Genomic DNA, 24,384 nt, shown 5'->3' with positions numbered 1-24,384 from the left:
CAATGATTCCATATATACTTTAAAATTGTGAAAACTTTTCACATTCTCAGAATATCACACAACAAATATGTTCTCCCAGTGGCATTGTCAAATATGTTACAAAATAGGTGTTCTTGCTTTATCTGGGATGCCTTTCCAAACAAGCTACAAAGGAAAGGCATAACAGTACAGTTTTGAAACACAATAAAATACCAGAGATCAGAATGCAAGAATAGGGAAATTCTTTTACAGTTGCTTGAGGGAAAAAATAATTTAGAGAGAGTAAAACAACTTCCCCATTCACTTTCCTCCCTATCAGTTGGTAGTTTCCTCTGTTCACATCTGTTCCTCAGAGACACCGCATGCATGAGCCTCCCAGTAGATTATTGAGCAGTATGACAAGTACCTGTTAAATATGTTATGCAGTAAGAGCATGTGCAATGCAGTATCTTGCATACTTGGTCTGTAATGAAAATTGCAGAACATCTGCAAGTGAAGACAAACCATAAGGATTGGTTAGAGCAAAACTAAAGAACCACACCTTGCCTTAGAGAAGAACGTGGTAAGGCAGCATCACGTCAGCATTTATTCCACTCTCTTAGATTCATTAGATCTGTCCTACCTAGTGTTAAGCAATATACCAGCGTGGCAGAAACATCATTCGTGTACAAGCAAGAAGTGCACCACATGCCACTTTTTCAGTCCAATCTTGCAATCAGCTGTACATCCTCCTCTGTAGCCTGGGCCACACCCACCCAGCTCCAGCATTAGAGAAACAGGGTTCACACCATGCTATGCTCACTGCCCACCCCTCTCTCCAGACACTGTTTCACAGCAGCCCCGCTCTGATCCAGTACTAAACTAGCACATGAGAATTCAAATTTAGAAGGGAAAAAGATGTGTTTTGGACCTGGTGGGTATCCCTGTACTGCGACTTCCAAGCTAGCAAATCAACCTTTAGTGAGATTGGGAGGTATATTAGGAAACACAAGGACAGTGGTCCAAAGCTCTCTGAAACCTTAGTGATCTCTTACTGACAATAATTTTTAGACAAAAGAACTACACTTGATATAGATATTGTACTTTATTTCATAGTATTTCAATTCTCAGCATCTTTTATCTAGTTTTCTGTACCTTCAATACAAATAAGTACTTTCTACACTCAGTCTACTTCAATTTCCTCCTATTCCTGTATTATACGTCCTGCTTTACTAATATGCTATGTTCATTCTTCTCCTTGCCTTTTCTTCCCCTATCTAGAAATTGGTTTTTAGCACCTTTTAGTGTACACCTGCTTTGAACATTCAGACAAATGAGTGTTACAACAAGATGGGGAGCATCATTACACAGCAGTACAAAAGTTCATCCATCATACTTTTGGTGTGCAGAGCTCTGGAAACAATAAATAGGGCAATAAATATGAAAAATAAAGAACTACTTCTTTCCCCCAGAGAAGCCTGCTTGAATAGACTGCATAGAAAAAGAAATATGCTTATCCAAAAGTTTGGAAATTTAATTTCTTTAAGACTTTATTGCTATCACTAAGCAAGTCCAGCTTAGTAAGCTGTTTTCACAGCTGCATATCAATGCATTCTGTTCTAGGAAGCACTGATGTAACACTAATAAGCTCACATCCACAAAATACACTGACTGTCATGCCTATAGACACTCTGCTGGACAACACATCCTTGGGATGCAGAGCAGAGGGTTCCCTCAAACCTTACCATACAAAGCCAGGTGTGTTGTTGGTCCCAAGCATTCATAGTTGTTGTTAAGATGAGAAAGAAAGCTACAAAAACTTTGAGGATGGTCACATACACACTACCAGATTCTCTACATGCCATAAGAAAATAAGCACTGTACTTTTTACAGCTACTTTAAAGAACAAGTATCCTTCTCTTACTTCCAGACTGCTCAGGACAACTTTTCCTAAGCTCGCATTTAATCTATTGCATGAAGTGATTCATTGTCTTCATCCAAGTGCACAACCAGGCACCTTACAACACAGGGGCATGGCTGATGTGATGATGAAGAACTACTCAGATAACATTACACATAATTATATTTAACCTCCCCAATACCTCTCTCAAAAAAAAAAAAAAGAAAGAAAGAAAAAGAAAACCACACCATCTCTGATCTGTACTCTTTGTGAGGTTTTATGTATATAGTTCTTTTTAATCTCATTAGAAACTGGTTTAAATGACAGCAACTAAAGCATGGGGAAGTTTCAGATCTTCACCACAATCTATTTTTTAAGTTGACGTGCATGTATCTAAGTGATGCATATTAAATTTGCATGGATCCACTGTACCATGAAGAAAGAAAAATGCTTTCATTACCTCCTGAGCACTCTCAAACTTGTACTTGCCCGTTTAAACTGTGTTTTAAAACAGTACATGCTCCTAGTTTTTCCTCATTGGAGTCTGTACTCAAAACAACAGTTAAAATGTCGATTCTAGCATATAGACAATGTTACTGATGTTTTAATGCACAGATATGACTTGAAAATCCTAGGTTCCTCAATGTAGTCTCTCGTACAGTGAGCTAATACACTACAAATAGCCACCTATATATAAACACTTCATAAGTGTCTTTTTCAAACCTCACAAATTCTGTATGCTTATTGAATTTGAAACTGCAGCAAGCTTATGGTAATTTAACTAAAGTTCACTCAGGTAGAAGTGCACATTTCAAAGAGGTAACGAGCAACTCTGTTCATTAAGCACTTGTCTTCAAGTTTCTATTCATTCATTAGCTGCTGCATTGCCATCTATTTCCCTTTAGATCCCCAAAACTCTATCTGGAATCACAGAATTTCAACTATCACAGAACATCTTGAGTTGGAAAGGACCCTTAAAGATCACTGAATCCAACTCCTGGCTCCACAAGGGCTCACCCAAAACTCAAACCCTATGTCTGAGAGTGGTGCCAAACACTCCTTGCACTCCAGCACTCAGGGCCGTGCCCACTGTGCAGCCTGTTCCACACCCACTGCTCTCCGGTGCAGAACCTTTTCCTGATGATCCAACCTGCACCTTCCCCAGTTGCAATACATTATTTCGTACATATTGTTCCCTACTTAAACAGCTAGGTGTTTGGCTTTTTTTTCACTTATCTAAGTTTACCTCCAACGATTCCTTGCTTTACTCACCCAAACGTTTAAAATAAATTGACTAAGCAAAACCGCATTAAGCTTACACAAGCCTCCTTTGGCTCTGCAAGTCTCCTAAGCAATAAAGGCTCAGGATGTGGCTCAATACAAGCCAGGAAAACAAAGTATCAGTACACAGGCCTGTTTAAAAGATAAGAGGGCCCCCTTATCTCCACAAAGGACACGCATCAGTGATTTACGTCTGCAAATGCAGAAAGTAGCTTAGATTGAGCCAGCTTAAAAAAATAAATAAATACCAAAAAGCCACATTCTGACAACCGCAGCTGAATACCACGAGCCTCTTGGGCGCTCGGGAACTTGCTTCCAACTCTGCCCGCTAAGCTCCGAGGGGACCGCCGTCCCCATCCCGAGCGTGCCGATGGGACGGGGCCAGAAGGCCGCTGCGGGACGGTCAGCCCTGCCCCGAGCGCAGCGGGGAACAGGCCCGAGGCGGGAGCCCCGCGCAGCGCCGGGCGCAGGCCGTGCCCCGCCCCGCAGCCTATCAGCCCCAGCCACAACGCCGTCCTCCGCCAACCGGGACGGCTCGCTCTCAGCCCGGGCCCAGCAGGTGCCGGCGGCGCCGCTCCAGCCCGAGGCCGGCCCGGGGACGGGCCCCGAGCCGGTGCCGGCTGCCGGGAGAGCGGAGGGCCGCGGGGCGGGCGGGTAGGAGCCGGCGGCTTACCAAGAGGAGGAAGAGGCGGCCGGGCTGAGGCGGGAGCAGGAAGATGGCGGGTCTCATGGTAGATCAGGCGCCCGGCGGCGGGGTGGGGGGGGAGAAACGCGGCTCCCACGCTCGGCGGCCGCGGCGGTTCCGCACTTCCCCCGTCGCCAGGAAACACCCGCGGCCGTCCCACCGCCGGGCCCCGCGCCGCCCGCCTTCGCCACTCACTTCCGGGTGCCCGCAGGAGCACGCCGGGAAGCGTAGTTCTCAGCCGGGAAAGGAGAAAAGCGCGCGCCCTCCCGGCGCGCCCCGCGCGGAGGACCCGGCTATCCCGGCATGCAGCGGGGGCGCCCCCTCCGTCAGGGCGGGGCGGGCGGTGCCGAGGTGAGCGTTGGGGCGCGGCGGCTGTGGCGGGGCGGTTGCGGGATTGGGAGGGGTTTGTTCTGACCTGGGGCTCGTTATCCGGCTTTGGGGTTGCCTCCTCCCCACCCTTCTCGGTGCTTTGGGCTCGGAAAAGTTCTCCGCGTTTACGTAACTGGGGTAACTCAGCCCGTGAGTAGCACCGGGCGGCTGCGCTGCCTCGATGTCTCTTCTTGTGCCTGTGCGTTGAATGCCCGGCCTTCTGGGTCCGCTCCTGCTTCCGACTGGTGTTGCTTTCCTGGCAGCTCGTTCTTAGCAGCTTTATCAATAAAATTTGATAGAGTGGACTCACTGCAGCCCGCGTTTCTCTCCGTGTTAGTTTCAGAAAGTGAATCATATGCTTGATTCCACTAATACAGTGTATGCAGCAGATAATGCCAATAGTATCACTTTTTATAAATAGATCTTGTAGTTGTTTCGTGATTATTGTTGGTTTTTGTTCCGTAGAAGTAAGCACCACACTTTTGTAGTTGAGGATCTTTATCAAACCACTCTTTCAGTTTGTCGTATACAGGAGAGGAACATCTGAGGAAAGCGATGTATTTTCCCTTTATGGTCCCTCTTAATATCTCATAATTTCTCTGATCCCAAATCAGATCTTTCAATACAGTGATGATACTCTACTAAAAACTGTTGTACAGTTAATTGGCTGCTTCTCTTACCAATATGATTACTGAGACTTTGTACGGAAGGGATTCTGGTTGTTTTTTTTTCTTGGAAGTTAGGAACATCGTTACTAATTCTCTGCAAAATGCAGTCAGTTTAATATTATTGCTGATTTTTAATTGGGATGCTTCTGGTTCTTTATTAAGGTCTCCAGTATTTGCTGAATTTTATGCTGTAATCCATGGATATCTTATAGTTTATTCACATCCATTTGTAATCTGTTTGGGATGACTTTGTAAGGAGTGTCAGCAGTGTGGAAATGAAAATGCACTGGGAGAGATGAGGCAAATGCATCTTTTGTCCTAATTGTTTTCATTACTTTTTGTCATAACCTTTCCAAAATATAGGTAGAGCAAACACAGTATTAAAAATACCAACAGAGGCTTGCTCGTTTGTATTCCAACTACCACTACTGCCAGTTCTCATTCACAGCAATGTAAACCTTACCTTGTAAGCTAGGCTGTGCTTTGCTTCAGGAATTAACCTGTGTTTTGTACTTCTCAGAATGCTGATTCCCCACCTCTTCCTCCAACAACTGTTGTAGACACCCCCTAAAATACTAAAACTGAAAAGTAGACATTGTTTTTAAGTTCTTCTGGTTTGTGTTTAAACAGTGAGTCTTTAACTCAGATGCCTTTTTGGAGTCTTTTTATTAAATTGGTTCAGTGTAGAGCCACAGAGATGATGAAGGGATTGAAGCACCTCTCCTGTGAAGAAAAGCTGAGATAGGGGACTTCAGCCTAGAGAAAAGGTAGTCCGGGGGGGGGGGGGGTGTCACAGCAATGTCTGTTAAGTATCTAAAGGGAGGGTGCAAATACCACAGATCCAGGCCTTGTTCAGTGCTGCCCTATGCCAGGAATAGCGGTAATGGGCACAGACTGAAGCACAGGTTTCATCTGAACGCCGGGCAATATTTCTATGCCCAGAGGCTGTGGAGTCTCTTTGGAGGTATCCAGAAGCTGCTGGGACATGGGCCTGGGCACCCTGCTCTGGGTAGCCCTGCTGGAAGCAGGACTGGATGGAACCAGGTGAGCCCAGAGGGCCCTGACAACTTCAGCCACACTGTGATTCCTATTTATGATTTCCTTTGAAGATGGAATTGTGTTAGAACCAGATAATGCACAGTATTCCTGTAGTATGTGAGGAAAACATTTGGTTCTTCATCCTGTTGAATGCTCCAGATAATAAAGCCTTTTGAGGGTGCTCAGAATTGGCAGTATAAGAGCTGGAGGGAGCATTCTTCACTTGTTTAGAAGAGTTGTCCAGAATATTCAGATATGGTTAGTGGACAAGTCATGGGGAAGTATCTTCTAATCATGCATGTCTAGACCAGCTGGAATGATAGTGAAAGAGAGAATCTGCAGGTAAAATGCAAAGAAAATGGAAGAAAATACATCAGTGATAGCTTTGGGGATAAAACTACTATTTCAAAATCCCAACAGGTGTAAAATTCCAGTGGTGTATATTGGTCCGCTTAAAGAGAGATTGCTCATTTATCTTTCTACTCACAGGAAGTGTACTGTGGAAAAGACAAGGCAATTTAAATTCAAGCTGCAGTCTTATGCATCAGGTGCCCATTAAATTATGTAGCATCCATCTCTGCAGCCTTCTTCCTTCTCTCTTTCCTCCTGTTTATATTGCAGCTAAGTGTGGTAATGTTTCCATTTGTGGTGTTTTATGACATTTTTTCTGTCTTCCATGGTCATACAAGTGGAAATGTTCTTAACCTTCTCTCACATTAGCCTCTTTGAACTCTTTTCTTGTTTTCTTCTAAAAGTAGTTAGGGCTATGAATCCATTAATCACTCATTCAGTTTATGAGAAAGATCATCTACTTGTGTGTTAAGACAAGGATACCAAAAAATATTTGGTGACTTTTTTGGGACATAGAGGAATTAGATAAGGATAGAGGGGTTCACAATTCAAGATATACTGAACATTGTCACATTATTCTGAGGTTTGTGGTGGAAGAGGAGGGTGTCAGGATGGGATCCTGTTCTGTAGGTTTCAGTTGACCAGATGTGGCTCCAGAACTATTTCCAATTGTTCTGAAAAATGCTTTCATAAGATTATGGGGAGTTCATCCTTGCACCTCTGCACTAACATTCTCAACTGAGCAAACTTGTGGTGCAAACTTGATGCAGGCCCTTCTTTATTTCTGATACAGAGTGCAGACCCGAATTGGTCATTATCAAGGTCTTGAGACACTGGTAGTTCAGTGGAAGTGATAGTTCCATTTCAAAAGAGGCTAGGAAGGCAAAAGTACTAGTAGGTATAATTTAGGTAATAAATGGAGAAGAAAAAAACAGACCATTTACCAGCCTAATTCCAATTTTTACCTACATCTTGAGTACCTAGCAGTGTTTAGTGGAGTTTAGTTTCCATCTCAATGGGATATGACAGAACTATGGAAAGGTCCAAAAAAGCTAATTAAAATGTTCAGACATACATAAAAGCTCCTGCATATGGAACAGCGTAATAATGTCCAACACTTTCAGCTAAAGGAATATATGATTGTGGAGGCTATGTCAGAGATGTGTAAAATAATTACTGATGGATGAGAATTTCTGTTTACTTTTCCTTCCAGTTCTAGGCTTAAGGGGCCTCAAATGCCAAGAGCCACCTCAAAACTGTTAGAGGAAAGCAGTTCATCCATACAGTGTTTGGTTGTGCTGTGGCACTCCTTAATCAGTGGATATAGTGAATAAGCTTGAGAGGAGACTAGACAGGTTTGTAGAACAGAAATTAACTGAAGAAAATTAACAGAATTTTACAAGCTCTAAATACACAGAAATAAAAGTCCACTTCAGGAAGTGTTGGAATAGTTATAAGTTAAGAAAATATTTAGAAAAAAGGAACAAAAGCATAAATATATTTACCTTGTTCTTTGGTACTGGCCAGTCTGAGACAGAGCTTGATCTGATTCATTGTGGCTTTTCTTGCTTCTGTTCAAGACTGAAGGAGGCTCAAGATCTAAAAAGTTGGTCTGATAATTTCTGCTATGGCAGTTGGTCAAATAAAAGATACTTCTTCTGGGTATAAAACTTGTTCTACATATATTCATAAACCATCATGGTAAAATGCCACCAGATAACAAGTCAATACTTGATAAACACCATAGGTTACTTGAAGCATCCATGCCAGCACTCTGGAGAAGGATCTGTTGAATGTATAGATAAATACTATCCTGTTTGCAGACTTTTGCAAAGCTTATTGACTAAAATTTATTTTGAAGGCAACAAAACTGTAGGATATTTATATATTTACTTAATGTAAAGTTTTGTTGATTGACTCTTGACTAGAAGTAGATTTAACTCGCGAAAAAAGAAACACATTTGTTTTCTCCTATTTTTTAATGGGGCTGTTTATTTTCGTTAGCATTGTTTAAGGCATTGTAATGTTGTATCAGTTCAGTTGTTGTTTTTTTTTTTGTCCCCTAGAACTGAATTCTTAAAAAATATGTTGGTGGTACAGATCTGACCTATGATAATACCTTGCAAGAGTATGAATATTTCAACAAACTGCCTCTTCAGTGGTTCCTCATTAGCATCTGAAGTGCATGCTGCTGCTGTTAATGGGGATAAGAGTACCCTCCTGAAGCTAATCGCAGGTAAATGTTTTTACTGTACATGCTTTTTGGTTTTGGCTTATTGCTCTGATTTTTAAAATACATTTTTGTTTCTTGATTGTATATATTTCTAGAAAAATTGTAGTCTTGAATACAGAACTGATTTTTATTTTTATTATTTGTTGCACTTGATCGATACTTTCATGTGAAATACAAAAGACAATTGATGTGTTACATAATCAGAACTTGCGTTTCAAGGAATTAAAAATTCTGGAGAAGTGCTCTGGGCCAAAATATGTTGACCCCATATCCCTATATAATTACTGATTTTTTTGGGAAATGGGAAAAACTTGTTTTTCCAGTGATTTGCATAGTTAATAAATTCTTGACATGTCTTAGAAATAAGTCCTACTTGTTAATTTGATGTTCACAAACTAAAGATAAAGAAAGTGACTGACCCTATGGAAAATGAAGTTAAAATGTTCCTGAATGTTTCCATCCATTAAAAAGCCCAAAATTTCACCTTCCCTTTCTGTCTAAGAACTGGTAGAGTATTAGAAGTTAGTAGTTTTCAAAAGCAGCTTATGTTGTGTGTTCCAAAAGCAATCTTATATACATTTGGAAAGCTATCTAGCTGAAAACTTCAATTCTCAGCAATTTTGATTAAGTGCAATTTCAGCTGACAATGTAAAAGTTCTGTTTGTTCAGCCTTTTTTGAAAATTTCATTCCTGTAACTTGGTGAGGTTGAATGACTGTGCAATAATAATAATAATAATAATAAAAAGATACCTTAGTTGTGTTGATACCACTAACTGTCAGTTTTAATGGGAATAATGTCTTTAATGCCAACAGACCAATGTAGAACAATTCATGAACTGTGAATGGGTGATTGATATGCAGATACTTCTAGAAATCTATGGGATACAACTCCTTTAAAAATCTGTTTTTAAAAGTATTCAACGTGCACAGAAAGGGGAAAAACGTCTGATTTTAAAAATCCTGGCTAACAATCAGAAATGACAAGAATAGTTTTTGTTGAGTTCAGTTTGGTTTTATTAATCTCACAGCCAAAATATACTTTGAAAATGCAAAGTAACAAGAACTTTGGTATTGCTGACACATTTTTTCAAATGTACTGCAAAACACATTTGAACCAGATATAGAAATAACTTTTTTTTTCTTCCTGAAGGCAATAATGCAGCAACGAAATAAAAATGCTGTGTTCTTTGTAAATGAGGGAGACAAAACTGCACGATCCTTTCAGTCTTTGCTGTAATGGCAGAATTTGGCTCTTCTGCTTTGTTATGTCTTTACAGGATGTGACACAGACCTTACTTTTGCCCAGACAGGAGAAAAAAAGTATTGCCTAGCAGAAGAAGAATGCATCAGAGTAATATTTTTAGCTGTTTACCAGGCACAGTTGAAAGTATAACTCGATGCCAAAAGTAAATTGAGCAATTGGCATTACTCACCAAACTTCTTGACTTCATTTAGCCACACCATATAATTGAGGACAGTACATCAGTGCTGTGTGTGCGTATGCTGCGTTGCTTAGCGTCATGCTGCTAACACAGCTAGCTGCTGCATCTGACTGTGTTGACAGTAGTATATCCACTAAGATGAAGTCTTACTTTCTGTTTTAGGGGAGGAGAATAACTATTAGTTTCCTCTTTGACTCTTCGCTATTTGGTTTTACTCCTTTTCCCACCTGCTGAAGTTTAACAGAGCGTGTGACTGTATGCAAACATATACAAACAAAAAAACGCTGTATCTTCCTATAATTCATGAATTTGGACACATGTAATCCTCCCTGCCACCACTTGTAATTTTGGAGAAGCAGCTGTTTGAAATAGTACAGTGTGTATTATATAATGTGTTTGTTTGGTTTTTTTACATCCTGTACAAAGTAAGCAGCATAAATAGACAAAATCAAAGGTAAGAAGAAAATTTACATAGAGAAAGGGAATTTTGTAATAAACTGGCCCTTTATGTTAACAAGTCATGATGCTTAATTACAGCACTTTCTTTGACAGCCTGTAGGTTAAATAACATAAAGCATAGTATGTGACAAGTTTATTATATAACCCACAAGCAAAGTCTTGCATTTTGTGAGTTGACTAAAGCTGTATCATATTGTTTTAGAATTGTACAATCTCTGGCTCTGGTTAATGCTCACAGTATTTTCTTGGTTGTTTTTAGCAACACTGGATATGTCTTTAATAGTACCTTCTGTGTTAAGATTCATCCGTATGGTTTTAATCCCAGACACAAAGGAATCAAAAGTTAATTTTGTACTTGGATGATCATCTTACATTTGACATTTTGATGTAGAGTCTAGATAAGATGTATATAATTGTTTTGTTTCTGAGAACACAGAAATGTGTATAACAGCTGTTATACCTAAGTGTCCATTTAGTCACTCTAGTGGTGGTATGAGAATTACACAGAAATGTTAGTGTCTGGTGTGACTGCTTGTATACACTGTGAGGAATCAAAGATGTCTGAATATGAGAGTTTAATTTCAGAACTGGGCCAATTGATTCCATGGTGTTTGTGATCTCTGTTGGCAACAAGATTATGAGATGCATAGTCTGGGTGGGCTGAGGGTGAAGGTGTCCATCCTGGAAAAGGAGGAGAATCAAACAAACTTCCTTTCTTAGGCAGGAATGTGGAAGAGGGTTTGATGTGGTCAGAGCATGTTTTAATCAAACTGATGCGTGAATACTTAAAAGATTGTTTTGCTATCTTGGTTACAGAAAATAGTAATTTACTCCAACTGTGAAGTCTACAAGTTGTTGTGGTTACTGTATTTCAAGAGTTTAGTCTTTCTTATCACCTGATGATGATGTAGTAGCTCCTAGTACTTGTCCTAGCTCTTACCCTGAGCACTCTTTCAATGAAGTACCCACTGGGCTAACCATTGTAAGGGCCCTAGAGGCTTGCAAGCACAGTGATTTCTGAAAATGGTTTACCTTAAAAAAAGCAGGCAAATCACTGGCATCAAGTTTTGAAGGTCTTGCTCATTTTTTATTCAGATGCTTTGCAGTCATGGAAACCCTTTGTTATCAGCAACAGCACTGTTTTGGAGCTGAACTGGGCTTGTTTACCTTGGAAAAGAGAAGGCTCTGGGGAGACCTCCTTGTGGTCTTCCAATACTTGAAGGGAGTATATAAACAGGGGGGGGGAGAACAGCTGTTTAAAAGGGTGGATAGCTGTTCATGAGGGTGGATAGTGATAGGACAAGGGGGAATGGTTTTAAACTGAGACAGGGGAGGTTTAGGTTAGATATTAGGAGGAAGTTTTTCACACAGAGGGTGGTGACACACTGGAACAGGTTGCCCATGGAGGTTGTGGATGCCCCATCCCTGGAGGCATTCAAGGCCAGGCTGGATGTGGCTCTGGGCAGCCTGGTCTGGTGGTTGGCGACCCTGCACATAGCAGGGGGTTGAAACTAGATGATCTTTGTGGTGCTTTTCAACCCAGGCCGTTCTATGATTCTACAATTCTATGATTCATTCCTCCAATTCCTTCCCTCCAAAAAGAAGGGTTGTACGTGAGCTTTAGGCCATTTTTGCTATTCTTAACACCAGCCATTTATTTTAGTCTCTACATTCTGCATATCCTCTAACATTATATAACAGGCAACTTGGAATTTGAGATTTAACTCAGCTGCTGATTTAAGAGAAAGTATCATGTGAGCAGCCACATACATGTGTTTGATTGGGGAAAAAATGTATGGTTTTGTATTTATTTTCAAAAATACATATGATTGTGTGAGCCCCATCAGCTTCAATTCATATGAGGCATTGTTGAGTCTGTTCACACTGAAAAGTGGAATAGCTCATAATTTGGAGAAACTGGCACGTTTGTTTGGATCAGAGCCATGTTAGGTTATGCTTTGGAGCTCAGTTTGTGTATCTTGCTGCACAGGCCTGCATGATTGTTCGTAACTGACTTTCATGTTTCTCTACTGTACTTTATAGAATGACAGGGATGTAACTTTGAAAAAGCAGGATTTTTTTAGCTAAAATATTGAGATGTAAGATATCTACAGCTTGACAATATATAAATTTTGAAATATATATTTTTTTAGTAGTAGGGGAAAGAATTACGTTGAAGCTGCAGCCAATTTGCAATGAAATCAATGCTTTGGAATGGAAAGCCTAGCAAAAGATTTTGCAAGTTAAGGAAAATAACAAAGAAGTAATTCCACTGTTTAACTCGTATGTTACATGTTGAATTATTTCCTAATGAATGTGTACTTTATAAATAATACAACTTGTCATTTTGAGCAGAAGTAAAGAATTTCAGGTTTCAAAACAAAATTGAGATTAAAACACTTAAATGAATATTTAAATACAAGAGCTTTTTTCCTCAACAGTTTAGGTTACAAATTGGAATTTTAAAACAGCATCAACCACGTACACAGTATTAGTAAAATTATATTTCCTATTTTTTTAACGTATGATAGGGCATTAATAGTTAGCCAGATACCTTTAAACTTTAAGTCACATCTAGAAACATACTGTAAACTCTAATTGTAAAAATCTTGAAGTTACTTTAAAAAATGCTACCATAAAATTAGGGTATTTTTTTTTTTTATGTCTTCTGTTTTAATTGGGGTATGTGCAATGCTTCTCCCATTCTAGGCAAAGTTCAGACCAAATTCTTGCATAGCCACAGTGGGAAAAAAAAATGCTTATATGAAGTTACAAATGTAAAATTCCATTATTGGGAATTATTATTCTTCCACAGAAAAACATACTTTGCTCATTTGTTTATTGTAAATTTGAGACTCGCCTGTTATGTTCATTATGAGAAAGTTTCTAGAGGAAAAGCTGAGAAGAGTATGCTCAGTTTTGAGTGGTTATCTACAGATGGTGGAATCGTAGCTTTTCTGTGTCTTCGTAGTTAATAATACAGTAGGAAAAGATAGCATCATATTTAAATAGTTTGAAGTTGCATAAAAATCCAAAACAAATGTATAAGTTTTTCTATGTACATAGTAGATGTGTAAAAAATTAGATGGGAGACCTAGATGTCATATTTTAAACGAGACTACTGATAATATAGTCCCAGTGTAAAATTTATGCAGAGGAAGGCATCAATTTGGATAATGTTTTTTCTGCATATTTTGTGTTCTGATATATCAGTAGAAGCCATGTAGGCAGAAAAGTTGTGATGCACATTTAAAAAACAAAGCAGAAAATAAATGTTGCATTGAAGATTCCTAACTTCAAGTCCAAGTAAGAAACTATCATATGTAACATTCTGTTGTTGTCCATCTAATCAATCACAGTAGTACTGAAGGTTACTCTTTTGTGTTGGGTAACTGGCATATTGAGGATCAGATCCTGAAATGTAATTGTTAAAATAAGTAATTGATTGACGGGTGGGATTTTGTTAAACCCACAAGAGATCAGCCCTTGAGTGGGTACATCGGTACAATCTGTATCAGAATGCTACAAAGAGAGATTTTGTAACTCTCTTATGCAACACCAGCCTTATACAGTTGTGAACTCTACAAATGAAGGCTATTAGAATAAAAGCACTTATGGAGGAGAATCTGAAGATGAGTCTTAAAAGTAAACTTCTTGCTTGCAGTGTGAAAGCAGGTGCAAAAGCATTCATCAAAAGAATAATTGTAGGAAGATCAGTGGGAAGCAAACATGGCTCATCAGCAGTGTGAAAGTAAGCAGGTGTGCTTCAAAAAACATAGCTTTGTCTGAGGAAGATAGATATAGGTAAAAGAATACAGGTAGATACAGGTAAGGTTCATAGAATCATTAAGTCCCCCATAACATCCTTCTCTTCAAATTGGAAAGATATGGATTTTACAAGTGAACTGTTTGATGAATGGGGAATTGGTTACAAGATTCAACAAAGCCAAGTGCAAGGCCTTTCACCTGGCTCATGACACCCTTCACTAGCAGCACAAGCTGGGGGATGTAAGGATTGAGCACAGCCCTGCCAAAAAGGACTTGGAGGTACTGGTGAATGGTAAGATGAACATGAGTTAGGAGTGTGTGTGTTCTTGCATCCCAGAAATCCAATCATGTCCTGGACTGCATCAAAAGAAACATGGCCAGCAGGTGGAGGGAGACGATCCTGCTCCTCTACTCTGCGCTGGTGAGACCTCACTGGGAGTACTGTGTCCAGATGTGGAGTCCTCAGTACAGGAGAGACATGTATTTGCTGAAGTGCATCCAGAGGAGGGCTGCAAAAATGATCTGGTCATTGGAATGGAAAAAAAATGTCCTCTAAATGTCAGTAAAAACAGAGTAAAAAGTAGTAATGTTGATTTTTATGTGATGCTCCATTATTTTGATCACTCTGTTTATATTAAAAGAACCCATTAATAAAATCATAATGCTTTTAATCACATAATTAATAATTTAATTATTCTATATAATTTTTTTTTTGTTATTATTTTAGGAAACTCTGAGCTGAAAGATAAAGAGGACCAATTTGGAAGAACTCCACTTATGTACTGTGTGTTGGCTGACAGGGTGGACTGTGCAGAGGCATTGCTGAAAGCTGGAGCAGATGTTAACAGGGCTGATCGTAGTCGAAGAACTGCTCTCCATCTTGCTGCACAGAAGGTAATTAAATAAGTGCTCTGCCATAATAGAAACTTAAGGCATTCGCAGCAAGTATAAAAGAGATTTTCTTGTATTGAATATGTTTTAGTATCTTTAGAAATTTTTGTTGTTACAGAGGTCAATAATATATTGATATATCTAATAATTGTATTTGTGGCTGTCCGAAGAGAAAGTTCACCACAAGGACCTCTAGGTGAGAGTGTAGGGAGTGGCTTTTGTCCACTGTAACAGTGGAACAAGTCCAAGTCTTCCTCATGAAACTGAACGTGTATAAGTCCATGGGGCCGGATGATATCCATCCTAAGGTTCTGAAAGAGATGGCTGATGTGGTTGCTGAGCCACCCTCCATCATATTTGAAAAATCATGGCTGTCTGGTGAAGTCCTTGGTGACTGGAGAACGTTGCAGTATTTCGTTCAGTGTTATTTAAAACTGCACCAATATAAGCTGCTTTCCTTTATTTTCTTTCCTGTATCAAAGAGTTTTGCAAAGGTGCTGCTAGAAATACGTAACTTAAGATGAAGCTATTTGTGTTTCTCTACAGAATGATAAATAAAATGATTGCCATTTCTTGTCTTTCAGTCTTTATAAAATAGTTAGCGTGGTTTTACTCCTGTTACAGTATAAAGCGTCAGAAATACTGGTGCAGTCATAATACAGTCATAAACCATCAGTATTAAGTAAAATGAGTTAGGATAGTAACTGCCTTTCTTCTCTGAGATAGGATTCTCGTTGGATAAGACTTTGGACATCAGTAGACAGCATCAAAGACTTTCTGATGTACTTTCTCTTAAAAATATTCCTGATAGTATAGCTAGGCTGACCTACCTGTGCTAATCCATGTTCTTTTAGATCCAGAGGTTTTGACAAAAGTAAAAAGTGAAATTGATGTGATAACTTCAGCAACTCTGTCTAATGTGGTTTTGTTATGTGGGTTGTCTTTACCAATTAATAAGGAAACTGAGATTTCAGAACCCACATTCTTGTTTTGCCATGCTTTGTTCAAGTAACTTCTGTAGCTGGAACATATCTTCAAAACTGTAGTTATCTCAGAAGATATACTGGGTTCTCAACAAAGGGTTTGTGGAATCTCTCTGTCTCACACTTCACTGATGTTATTCTGGACTATTCACAAGAAGTGAAAGGTTTAGAATACTCCCTTACTGGTCTATCTATCCACCTTTTTCTAATAGCACATTTAACTCGCACCTTATTTTGCCTGAAGTTCTTGAAGTTAATAAGATAGGGTCAGAAAATTCAACTGTTAATACTACTTGGAATATCAGTGCTTTGGAAAACAACCATGGTTATGCATTGACATGATAACCTTTGCTGATTTGTTGTTTAATGATAGTAATTATGTTCTTAATTATAAGTCTTCTGTACTTTACATTACATATCTGTTATGAATTTCCTCTTTGTTAAAGAGCTTAAAAGAGGAAATTAATGCAGCTGCAAGATGATGAGGTGAGAATAAGCTCATATAAATGTAGGGATTTATATTGCAGATATCTAAACCTGAGGCAGTTCTCTAGATCACTTCTAACTTGCTGAAGAGAATCAGGCACTTCCTTGATGTGTGATTCATTCACCCTAGAGTATAGATGTACACCTTAGGACACATGTATTAGCTTAGTCATTCTTTTAGGCAACTAACTAATGTAACTTCTGTGTTGTCGTTGTCTAAATTGTGAAAAATGAATTTTATGGTAAGGCATACATTTTTAGTAAGTAATTTTCAAATCTTCATTTATAATGTTTCATATTGTCTTTATTTTGTCCATCAACCTTCAGATGGAGCTGGATGGATGTTTCTGTGTTTATAGGCAGAAGGCTTTGTAAATGAAGTTACCTGGCTGGTGGTCTTCTGTGAGTTTTCTTCTGTTCTACTATACAAAGAAAAAGTTTTGTTCTCTCATATTAAAATAGACAGGTGTCCCAAACAATTTTAAGAGTCTACTTTCTTTAAAAAGTAAAAATGAAAAAAGATAAGGGTGGGGAGGTCCAGTTGCTAACTTCAGACGATTAAAAAGCAACAAGAAAAGGAAATATACAAAGTATGGCAGCAGTGCACTATGGAGATTGCTGAAGTAGTTTCAGATGATACCTGTGACTTCGTAAATATGTATGTAATTTAATGAGAATTGAAACAGCAACTAATTGCAACAGAAGTAAAATCATTAACATGATTTGCCAGTAACTTCACAGTGAGCAATTGTATTAATATGTAGGTGTAGATCTTTTTCTTTTATGAAATAAACTTGCTGTGGAGAAAGATGGGAGTACTGAGATTTGCAGTTTAATGAGATACTCATTTTCACTTCTGTTTTCTTCTAGTCTTAAACGGCATCTTACATATACCCACATGTGGTATTTCTGAACAGAAATGTTTCTACGTATCCAAATTGCCTGTATGTGATTTTTTAAAATTTATCATTTATTCAGGAAAAAAAAAAAGGAAAAACTAACAAACAACAGGCCTGCCTCCTGATTTTCTCAGAGAGGAAGCTCACTTATTACCAGTCTATTTACTCTGGGGAAGTAACTATCTCTATGAATTCCCTAAGCACAGCATTTTGTGTTAACAAGGATAAAAGAAAAAAAGTCAATACTTTTGTTGTTGGATGCTAATGGTATGTGCTTAAAGTAATCTATCAGGTTGCTTAACTATCAGGAGGTTGGTTTTGTGAGGATTCATATTGTCCTGGTGGGAAAATATGCCTTTTATTGTGTAAAAGCACTAAATATTCTATCAGTTAATTAAGTTCTTTGCCGACACAGTTAATGCGAGAAATAATTATGTCCTGGATGTAGTTAGGACTCATGTGTAAAGTGTATGTTATATATATGCTGTGTACATTTTAGGAATTTTTAATTTTAATTTTTCTTAAACTAGAAAAAATGGGTTGTTCCTCTATGTTCATCAGTAACCATACAGGTAAAGAAATAATGTTATTTCTCCTTTTTTCACCAAGGAAAAGATGTTTGTTTAAAAGCTCCCGAATAAAGGTTGGCTGGGAGCATGCTTACACCTTTTTTCCTCACTACCTTTTTCAGATTGTGTTCCTTGGAGCTGTAATGTGCTCCTCTGTAGCATGTAGTATAGATCCTTTTAAATCATTCATAACGGGTTATTTGCACTGAATAAAAGAACATGTGCACTTCTAACATTCTTTCCCAATCTATATCATGAATATAAATATATAATCATGGTGTCTTTCAGAGATTATTGTGGTCAGTTCATGTTCTTTTTATCCTAGACAGGTAACTTTTTCTGAAATTCCCTCTTAAGTGAAGCCTCATAGTGAGTACGTACTAATTCTCTGCATATAGTTTCATGTTGTATGAATGAGATTTGCAGTCATTCTTTCATATTTTCATACAAACGTGCAATTTGACTAAGTGTTAAAAATCTGAAAAGACTGCTGTGTGAAACATGCATGTGGCCAACCAGCCAGATAGGTGATTTTATTTGTTTTTTTACCTGCAGGACTTAGTTTCCTTTGTGCTTAAGTAAGCCACAGAAAATAATGTGTTTACTTTCCCAAAGGATTCTTTTTTGTGAATGCATCGTGAAGATGCTTAGTGACAGAAGGCAATGTTTTTTGCATGGGTCACATTACAGATAAGCTAATCTAGATACTGTTTATCAGCAAAAGGGTTAGTCCTGCCCACCCCCTTCCTCCCACCTACTTTTCACAACTGCAAAACTGCTCTCTGTTCAGTGAGTCAGAAAATGAGCTCTACAAAATAATGATTCGTTTTCTGCCTGTTGAGGGCAAGTTCCCATGCTTCTGAATGCTTTCACTATTGGCTGTGCTGATACTACTGTTAATTTGTGCTGTAAGCCAGGTAATAGAAATGATTAAAAATAACTACAGGAAAGGTTTGGGAAAAACAAAGTAACCACTCATTTTGTTACAGAGGTCTGATTTTTAAAAAAAAAAAAAAAAAAAAAAAACTTAAATCCTTATAGTAAGAATTTAGCAGCTTTCCATTTGAGTTGAGGGAAGACAAAGGAAGCCTTTTGAAGTTTTTTGAATCTGATAAATAGAGGCTGTGGCTTTCTTTCAGTATTTTGTCTGTCTCCTTAAGTCTTCTTTAGACTTATTTTACCTCTGCATAAATCTATACTGTTTTAAGAATCAGTGAGCAAAATATTGAAGTCTGAAATTATGATCTTGAAATCAAAGTATTGGCCTTTTCTAAGGAAGATCAGCTTTCCAACATAGCATCCCTAATTTCACTGTTTCTCCATTGAAACATGCAAGGTAGCATCTTGCATATGTGTTAGTCAGGAAAGTTATTTTGTATGTAGCCGAAGAGAGAATCATTTGTCTGAGAAGATTCTAGGAAGTCAAGCAACACTAGATATTAAGAGAATGGTCAGAAAATTGTCCTGTGGATTTTTCAACTTCAGAAACTCTTATCTTGATTCATTATTGCACCAAAGGTGTGAAGAAGTGGGAGGGCCTTCTGAGTCACTTGTGGTAAACACTAGAGAGCAGCTTAATTGAAACCAAATGATGCCCAGTTTCTTGTGGATCCTTCAACTTTCTGTAAAAGCTGAATAACAGTATTGATGATGTGGAGACCTTGATTTGGGCATTACTTTGAGAGACTAATATACAATTTTCATACATTCAGACAGCACGTTTTCAGCTTACACACTTTGTCATGCTTTCATAACAGTACAAGGGCATACATGTTGATTAGTCATTAAGTGCTAAGCCCCTAGTCATTTGGTATCTAGCAGTTAACTGTCTCTACTGTCAAACTGTGGGTTAAAATCCAGCCAGTGCTCTTGTCTGCAGAAGATAAAACTTCAGAAATACTGTTTTTACAAGTCTGATTTTACTCACACAGCAAATACTAAGATATCTGAATCTGCTTTCTTACTGGTTTTATGTTAGTATAAAATCGCAGTTTAGGAAAAGATTATGTGGAATTTGCATCCTAGATTAGGCTTTTTAACTTCAAGGTCTAGATTAGAATTTCAGGATATCTAAAGATCAGACACTGTTTCTATGTAGGCTGCACTGATAAATATGTCATGATTGTCTATAGGCTGTGTCAGTAAAACTGACTTAAAATTATTTTAGTAACTTTTGTTTGCTAAACTTACTGGTTCTAATGAAATATTTTTGAAAATACTGCTTACAATTTGTGACTACTTCTCTGAATGTGCCTGCTTTCCAACAGTCATTTTATGCAACAGAGGAATCGCCGCATGCCTGAGTAACAACAGCAAAAAAGTGGTGTCTGTCATTGACTTTGGATACGTTTGTATAGTGAAAGAGAAGAAATAAAGCTGTCTGAGGCACTAAAATGTGTTATACTTCAACTATCTGGTAGATTTGCTCAATAGCCTGCTTTAGACAGGAATGTGTCTATCTGCTGCCATTTGTAGTAGCAAAATACTAGTTTTCTTCATGTAGAATAGTAGAAACAAGACCTGAAGGTGGATGGGAAAGGTTTAAATAGAGGATGTGCAGTAGGGGCACTTGTGGTCTGTTTAGTTAAATACTACATAGTAGAGTATATTTGAAAAGTGTAATGCTTTTCATTTAAATGCAGACATGCATATTAAGTGTTGATCTCCATTGCCTTGGGCACTTAGGATTTTTGAAAGCTGAGGTTTCAGAGTGATAGCCTTCACTGTAGCATCCCTATTTTGAAGGATTTTGTTCTGGTTGTAGGGGTTACAAACCTGATTTAAAAAAAGAACAAAAAATAAACGTATCTATGATTTTTGTGAAGATGAAAAGATTAACTCTTGTGATATGTATAGGATGTTCAGATATGATTCTCAGGGAAGCAAATGGTGTGGAACACAGTTTGGAGGTCATCATGATATATGATTTCTGTTTCTTACCTATAATGATGGAAAAGATTTGTCCTTACAAAAAAAAAAAAAAGAAAAAAAAATGATTAACAAAATATCATAAATAAGTCATACAGGAGAGAACTCAGAAATACTCAAAGAAGAGACAACACACTGGGCAAATATATCCAATATGCATTTATAGATTTTGCTGATATGATCAGAAATCAAGAATATTATTTCTTTTTCATTGCTTTGCACCAGGGTTTTTAGCCATCATAGCTAAAGATTAAAAAAAAAAAAAAAAAAAAAAAAGAGAGAGAGAGAATGAGAGACTTAAAATAAAAAGACCAAATGAGCATATTTCTAGTGAAGTAGACAAAATCAAATTGGGAGAATGGTATATATTCCTCTGCTCTGTAAACAGGTTGTGTGTTAAAAAGAAATGGAGTTTGCTAAGTAGTGCAGTGCATATAACCTGTGGTAAGTAGGAGGTTGCTAACATAGACAGTAAGGGAATTTTTTGTTTTGGAAATCCAAAATAGCTCCTGAGGATACAGTGGACTCCCTCCCTATTGCCAGTGCAAGAGTTTTGTTCAGTTGTCCTTAGTGTGGAGAGTTCAGCTGCATCTGCCACTAGAGGTCTCTTTCAGCATAGACAGTTTTGTGGCAATTGAATTTTATAAATTCTGAACTAACCTAGCTTTAGAAAAGAAAAAATAAACTTGAAGGGTTTTTAAAACTGAAAATAAAAATATATCTAAGAAATGTTTTACTAAGATGTTAGAAAATCCAAATAGTTATCTTTTCAGGGATTTATTATATTCAGAGTACGTTTTTGAGAAGTATAATAATAACTTTATTCCTAGAAATGTTATGTACATTTTCAAATTTTCAGTATTTTTAACAGTTTTTGTGCATTTTATGAGACCCAATTTACCTAAATGTCCTTTAGGTTCATTTTTTAGGGCAGTGTTAATGTTAAGGGTTCTGTTTGCCAGTTGTTCATTTTAATATCTATATTTTGTGATATTACTTATATGGTATTACTTATTACAGTAATAATGATACGTGTGAAATGCACATCTTCAAAAGAGTTTAACCATCCATATATAATTGCATTAATTAATAAATACATGTTCACCACTAAGAATATTTTATAAACCTGAGAAGTTACAGTGGTCTGAGGACAAATAATACATTAGTTTATTTATTAATACTGAATACATCTTTATAGTATTTAGGCCTTAAAAAATAGTATTATGCTGCCCTTGTACTTAGTTTTCTAGGCATCTAGACAGCATAGATGTTGCACAGCAACATTTTCTTCAGTTAAACTGTATATTTTTCCAAATCAGAATAGCAGATACTCATGTCTTCTATCTACTGAAACCAAAGAAGCTTTTATTTCATTTAAATCTTAATGTCATTTTATTGAATGTTATTTTATTGTTAGTAAGTAACTTAGAAGTGTAAAAGTATGTTGCTGGAAAACACATTCTTTTTGCCAGAGTTGATAAATAGTCTGATTAATTATAGTAGGACAGTGCTAATTGGTTTTTAACCGTTTCATAAACTTGTGTATTTTTACTCACGTTGTTCCTGTATTTGTATGATCTTAACAATGTTTTATATTTAAGAAAATTTGTAATGATGAATTAAAGACGTGTTTCTGGCTTGGATAACCCCGCTGGAGAGGAAATAAAAAAGTAAAGGAATCAGTATCAGTTGAAATGATAACTGTAACATCTCTGTCCTGTAGTTTGAGATTCCTTTTTTAATGATGTGAGTCCTTGTCTGCTAAGTATGTTTCCCACCTCAAGTTGGAGTTCCCAGGGTTAATTTTTTCAGAGTTTCTCTGTGAGTTTGTGAAGAGTTCTATACAAAGGGAATCAGTACAACCTAGTGGAGAGCAGAGTCATGAGCATTTGCATCTCTGGAATGTTTTTATTGACAAACGGTAGTCTGCTATTGACATTTGTGTCCCTTGATGATACTTCTATCCTAGCTTATCTTTGCTGGTCAAATGCCTTAATTGTTCTGGCCTTTAATTCAGTCAAAGTTGGAGCATGAGTGGAAGAGAAAAGGGAAGGAACAGGTCTAACAGAGCATCAAGCTTGAGCTGTGAAGCTGCTGGCAACGATCAACCTGTCATAATGTTATGATTTGTTCATTTTTATACCATTTATTAGCCTTTACTTGTTGTGCCATTTGGCCTCCAGGGCAGATAAAGTGCTGTCTAATTTGGTAGGTTTGCTTCTGTCAGAGTGGCCTCGACAGAGAAGGTGTTAGCTGTAGTGACAAATAATCAATAGCTGTCGTTGTCATGAGGAACGTGAGTAGCTGGGCCTTTCATCTGGAGGATTAGAGGTCTAATTGGATTGAGAATAGGGAGGGTGGGCTGTTGGGTAACCCTGTCAGCTATGTTAAGCTGTCAAATGTCAGCCTCGCTGAAAGGAAGAAGGGATGGTTAGCTTTCAGAAACAAGGAAGAAGACATATGAAAGCTTTTTAAAAAGTAATAGATAGAAAAGTAGAATAGGCTAATGTACACTTTAACCCCCTCATGCTTAATTATATATCTCTCCAGTTAATGAGGATGCATAGCATATGCATTTTCTCTTTTTCATGAAGGCATGTGTAGAATTCGTGTGAGACAGATTTGGCAGCCTAGTACCAAGACAGACTGGTTTTGTGTCTTGCAAAAAAGCAGGCTCAGGTGGGAAATAGAAACGCAAAAGATTATGACATAGAGAAGGAAAATAACCACCAATGGGAGAAATCGCTTAGCAGGAGCTAAGAAGAAAGTATTAATCTTTTGTTGTAAAGATTTGGCAGCCCAATAGGACCTCTTTCCTTTTTTTTATTTTTCTTTTTTGAGATAAAATCAGTTGTTTCAGTGCTGCTGTACGTGGAATAGGGATTATTATCAAGTACTGCAGTGTGCTGTCAATTGAATTTCATCTGTTGTTGCTTTTATCCCTTGCTCTCTGCTTGCTTTTTTGGACAAAGATTTGTGTTCTTCTGAAGAAGATAAATCCAATAAAAGCACGACTATGCTAGTAAAACAAAAAGAATTTTTTTGTATTAATGTCTCAGAAGGTTTACAGTATTTACCAGAAAAAAATAATTGGACTAGATTTTAGAAGAGGATTTTGTTTATAAAATTACTAGAATAATGTTTGCTTTCTTCCTAATTTTCTTGTGTTACTCTATTCAAATCAAGTCTTAACTGGAACAACATTGGTATCTCTTTTTTTCCTGTGTAACTTCTTCACTGGCTTTTCTGCAGTACTTGGCTAAAGTCACCCTTTATATAACAGCCATCTCTTTCAAGGAGCTAGCATCCTTAACTACTGATGACCTTAAAATAGTGAAGTTTTATTCGTTATAGTGCAAAGTGTGTCGTAATTCAGTATCTTACTTATCTTACTTTTTAGAGTTTTATCCGATATTTGTTACTAAAATCCTTGCCCTTTTGAGTATTTTTTTTTTAACTGGACAAGTGTATTACC

The 24,384-nt window shown here is 37.8% G+C and overlaps 2 protein-coding genes across 5 annotated transcripts in view; one reads left to right on the top strand and one right to left on the bottom strand.

Annotated features, from left to right (window-relative positions):
• ERP44 (endoplasmic reticulum protein 44) overlaps window positions 1-4,009 on the bottom strand; it is a 46,989-nt gene extending 42,980 nt beyond the window's left edge. Inside the window, exon 1 of the mRNA XM_031589082.2 lies at window positions 3,813-4,009. Within this exon, the coding sequence (XP_031444942.1) occupies window positions 3,813-3,869 (57 nt within the window). The 5' untranslated portion in view covers window positions 3,870-4,009. The remainder of the gene's footprint in view (window positions 1-3,812) is intronic.
• Window positions 4,010-4,111: 102 nt separating this feature from the next.
• INVS (inversin) overlaps window positions 4,112-24,384 on the top strand; it is an 86,106-nt gene continuing 65,833 nt past the window's right edge. For 2 of the 4 annotated variants that reach the window (XR_016465069.1, XM_031589075.2), the window contains exons 1-3: window positions 4,112-4,175; window positions 8,317-8,486; window positions 14,881-15,047. Coding sequence is in view for 3 of the 4 variants with exons in the window: in XM_031589075.2 (XP_031444935.2) it covers window positions 8,360-8,486; window positions 14,881-15,047 (294 nt within the window). In the remaining variant the exon portion in view is untranslated. Of the gene's footprint in view, window positions 4,176-4,218; window positions 4,344-6,547; window positions 7,606-8,316; window positions 8,487-14,880; window positions 15,048-24,384 lie in introns of those variants that run through there. The other 2 variants (XM_090137274.1, XM_090137273.1) reach the window with 2 other exon arrangements.

This window comes from Phasianus colchicus, chromosome 3 (assembly GCF_987193195.1).
Source record: "Phasianus colchicus chromosome 3, bPhaCol1.hap1.1, whole genome shotgun sequence".
Classification (NCBI taxonomy): Eukaryota; Metazoa; Chordata; class Aves; order Galliformes; family Phasianidae; genus Phasianus; species Phasianus colchicus.
The sequence above is the reverse complement of the archived record's forward strand: the minus strand, read 5'-3'. Positions and strand labels throughout refer to the sequence as shown.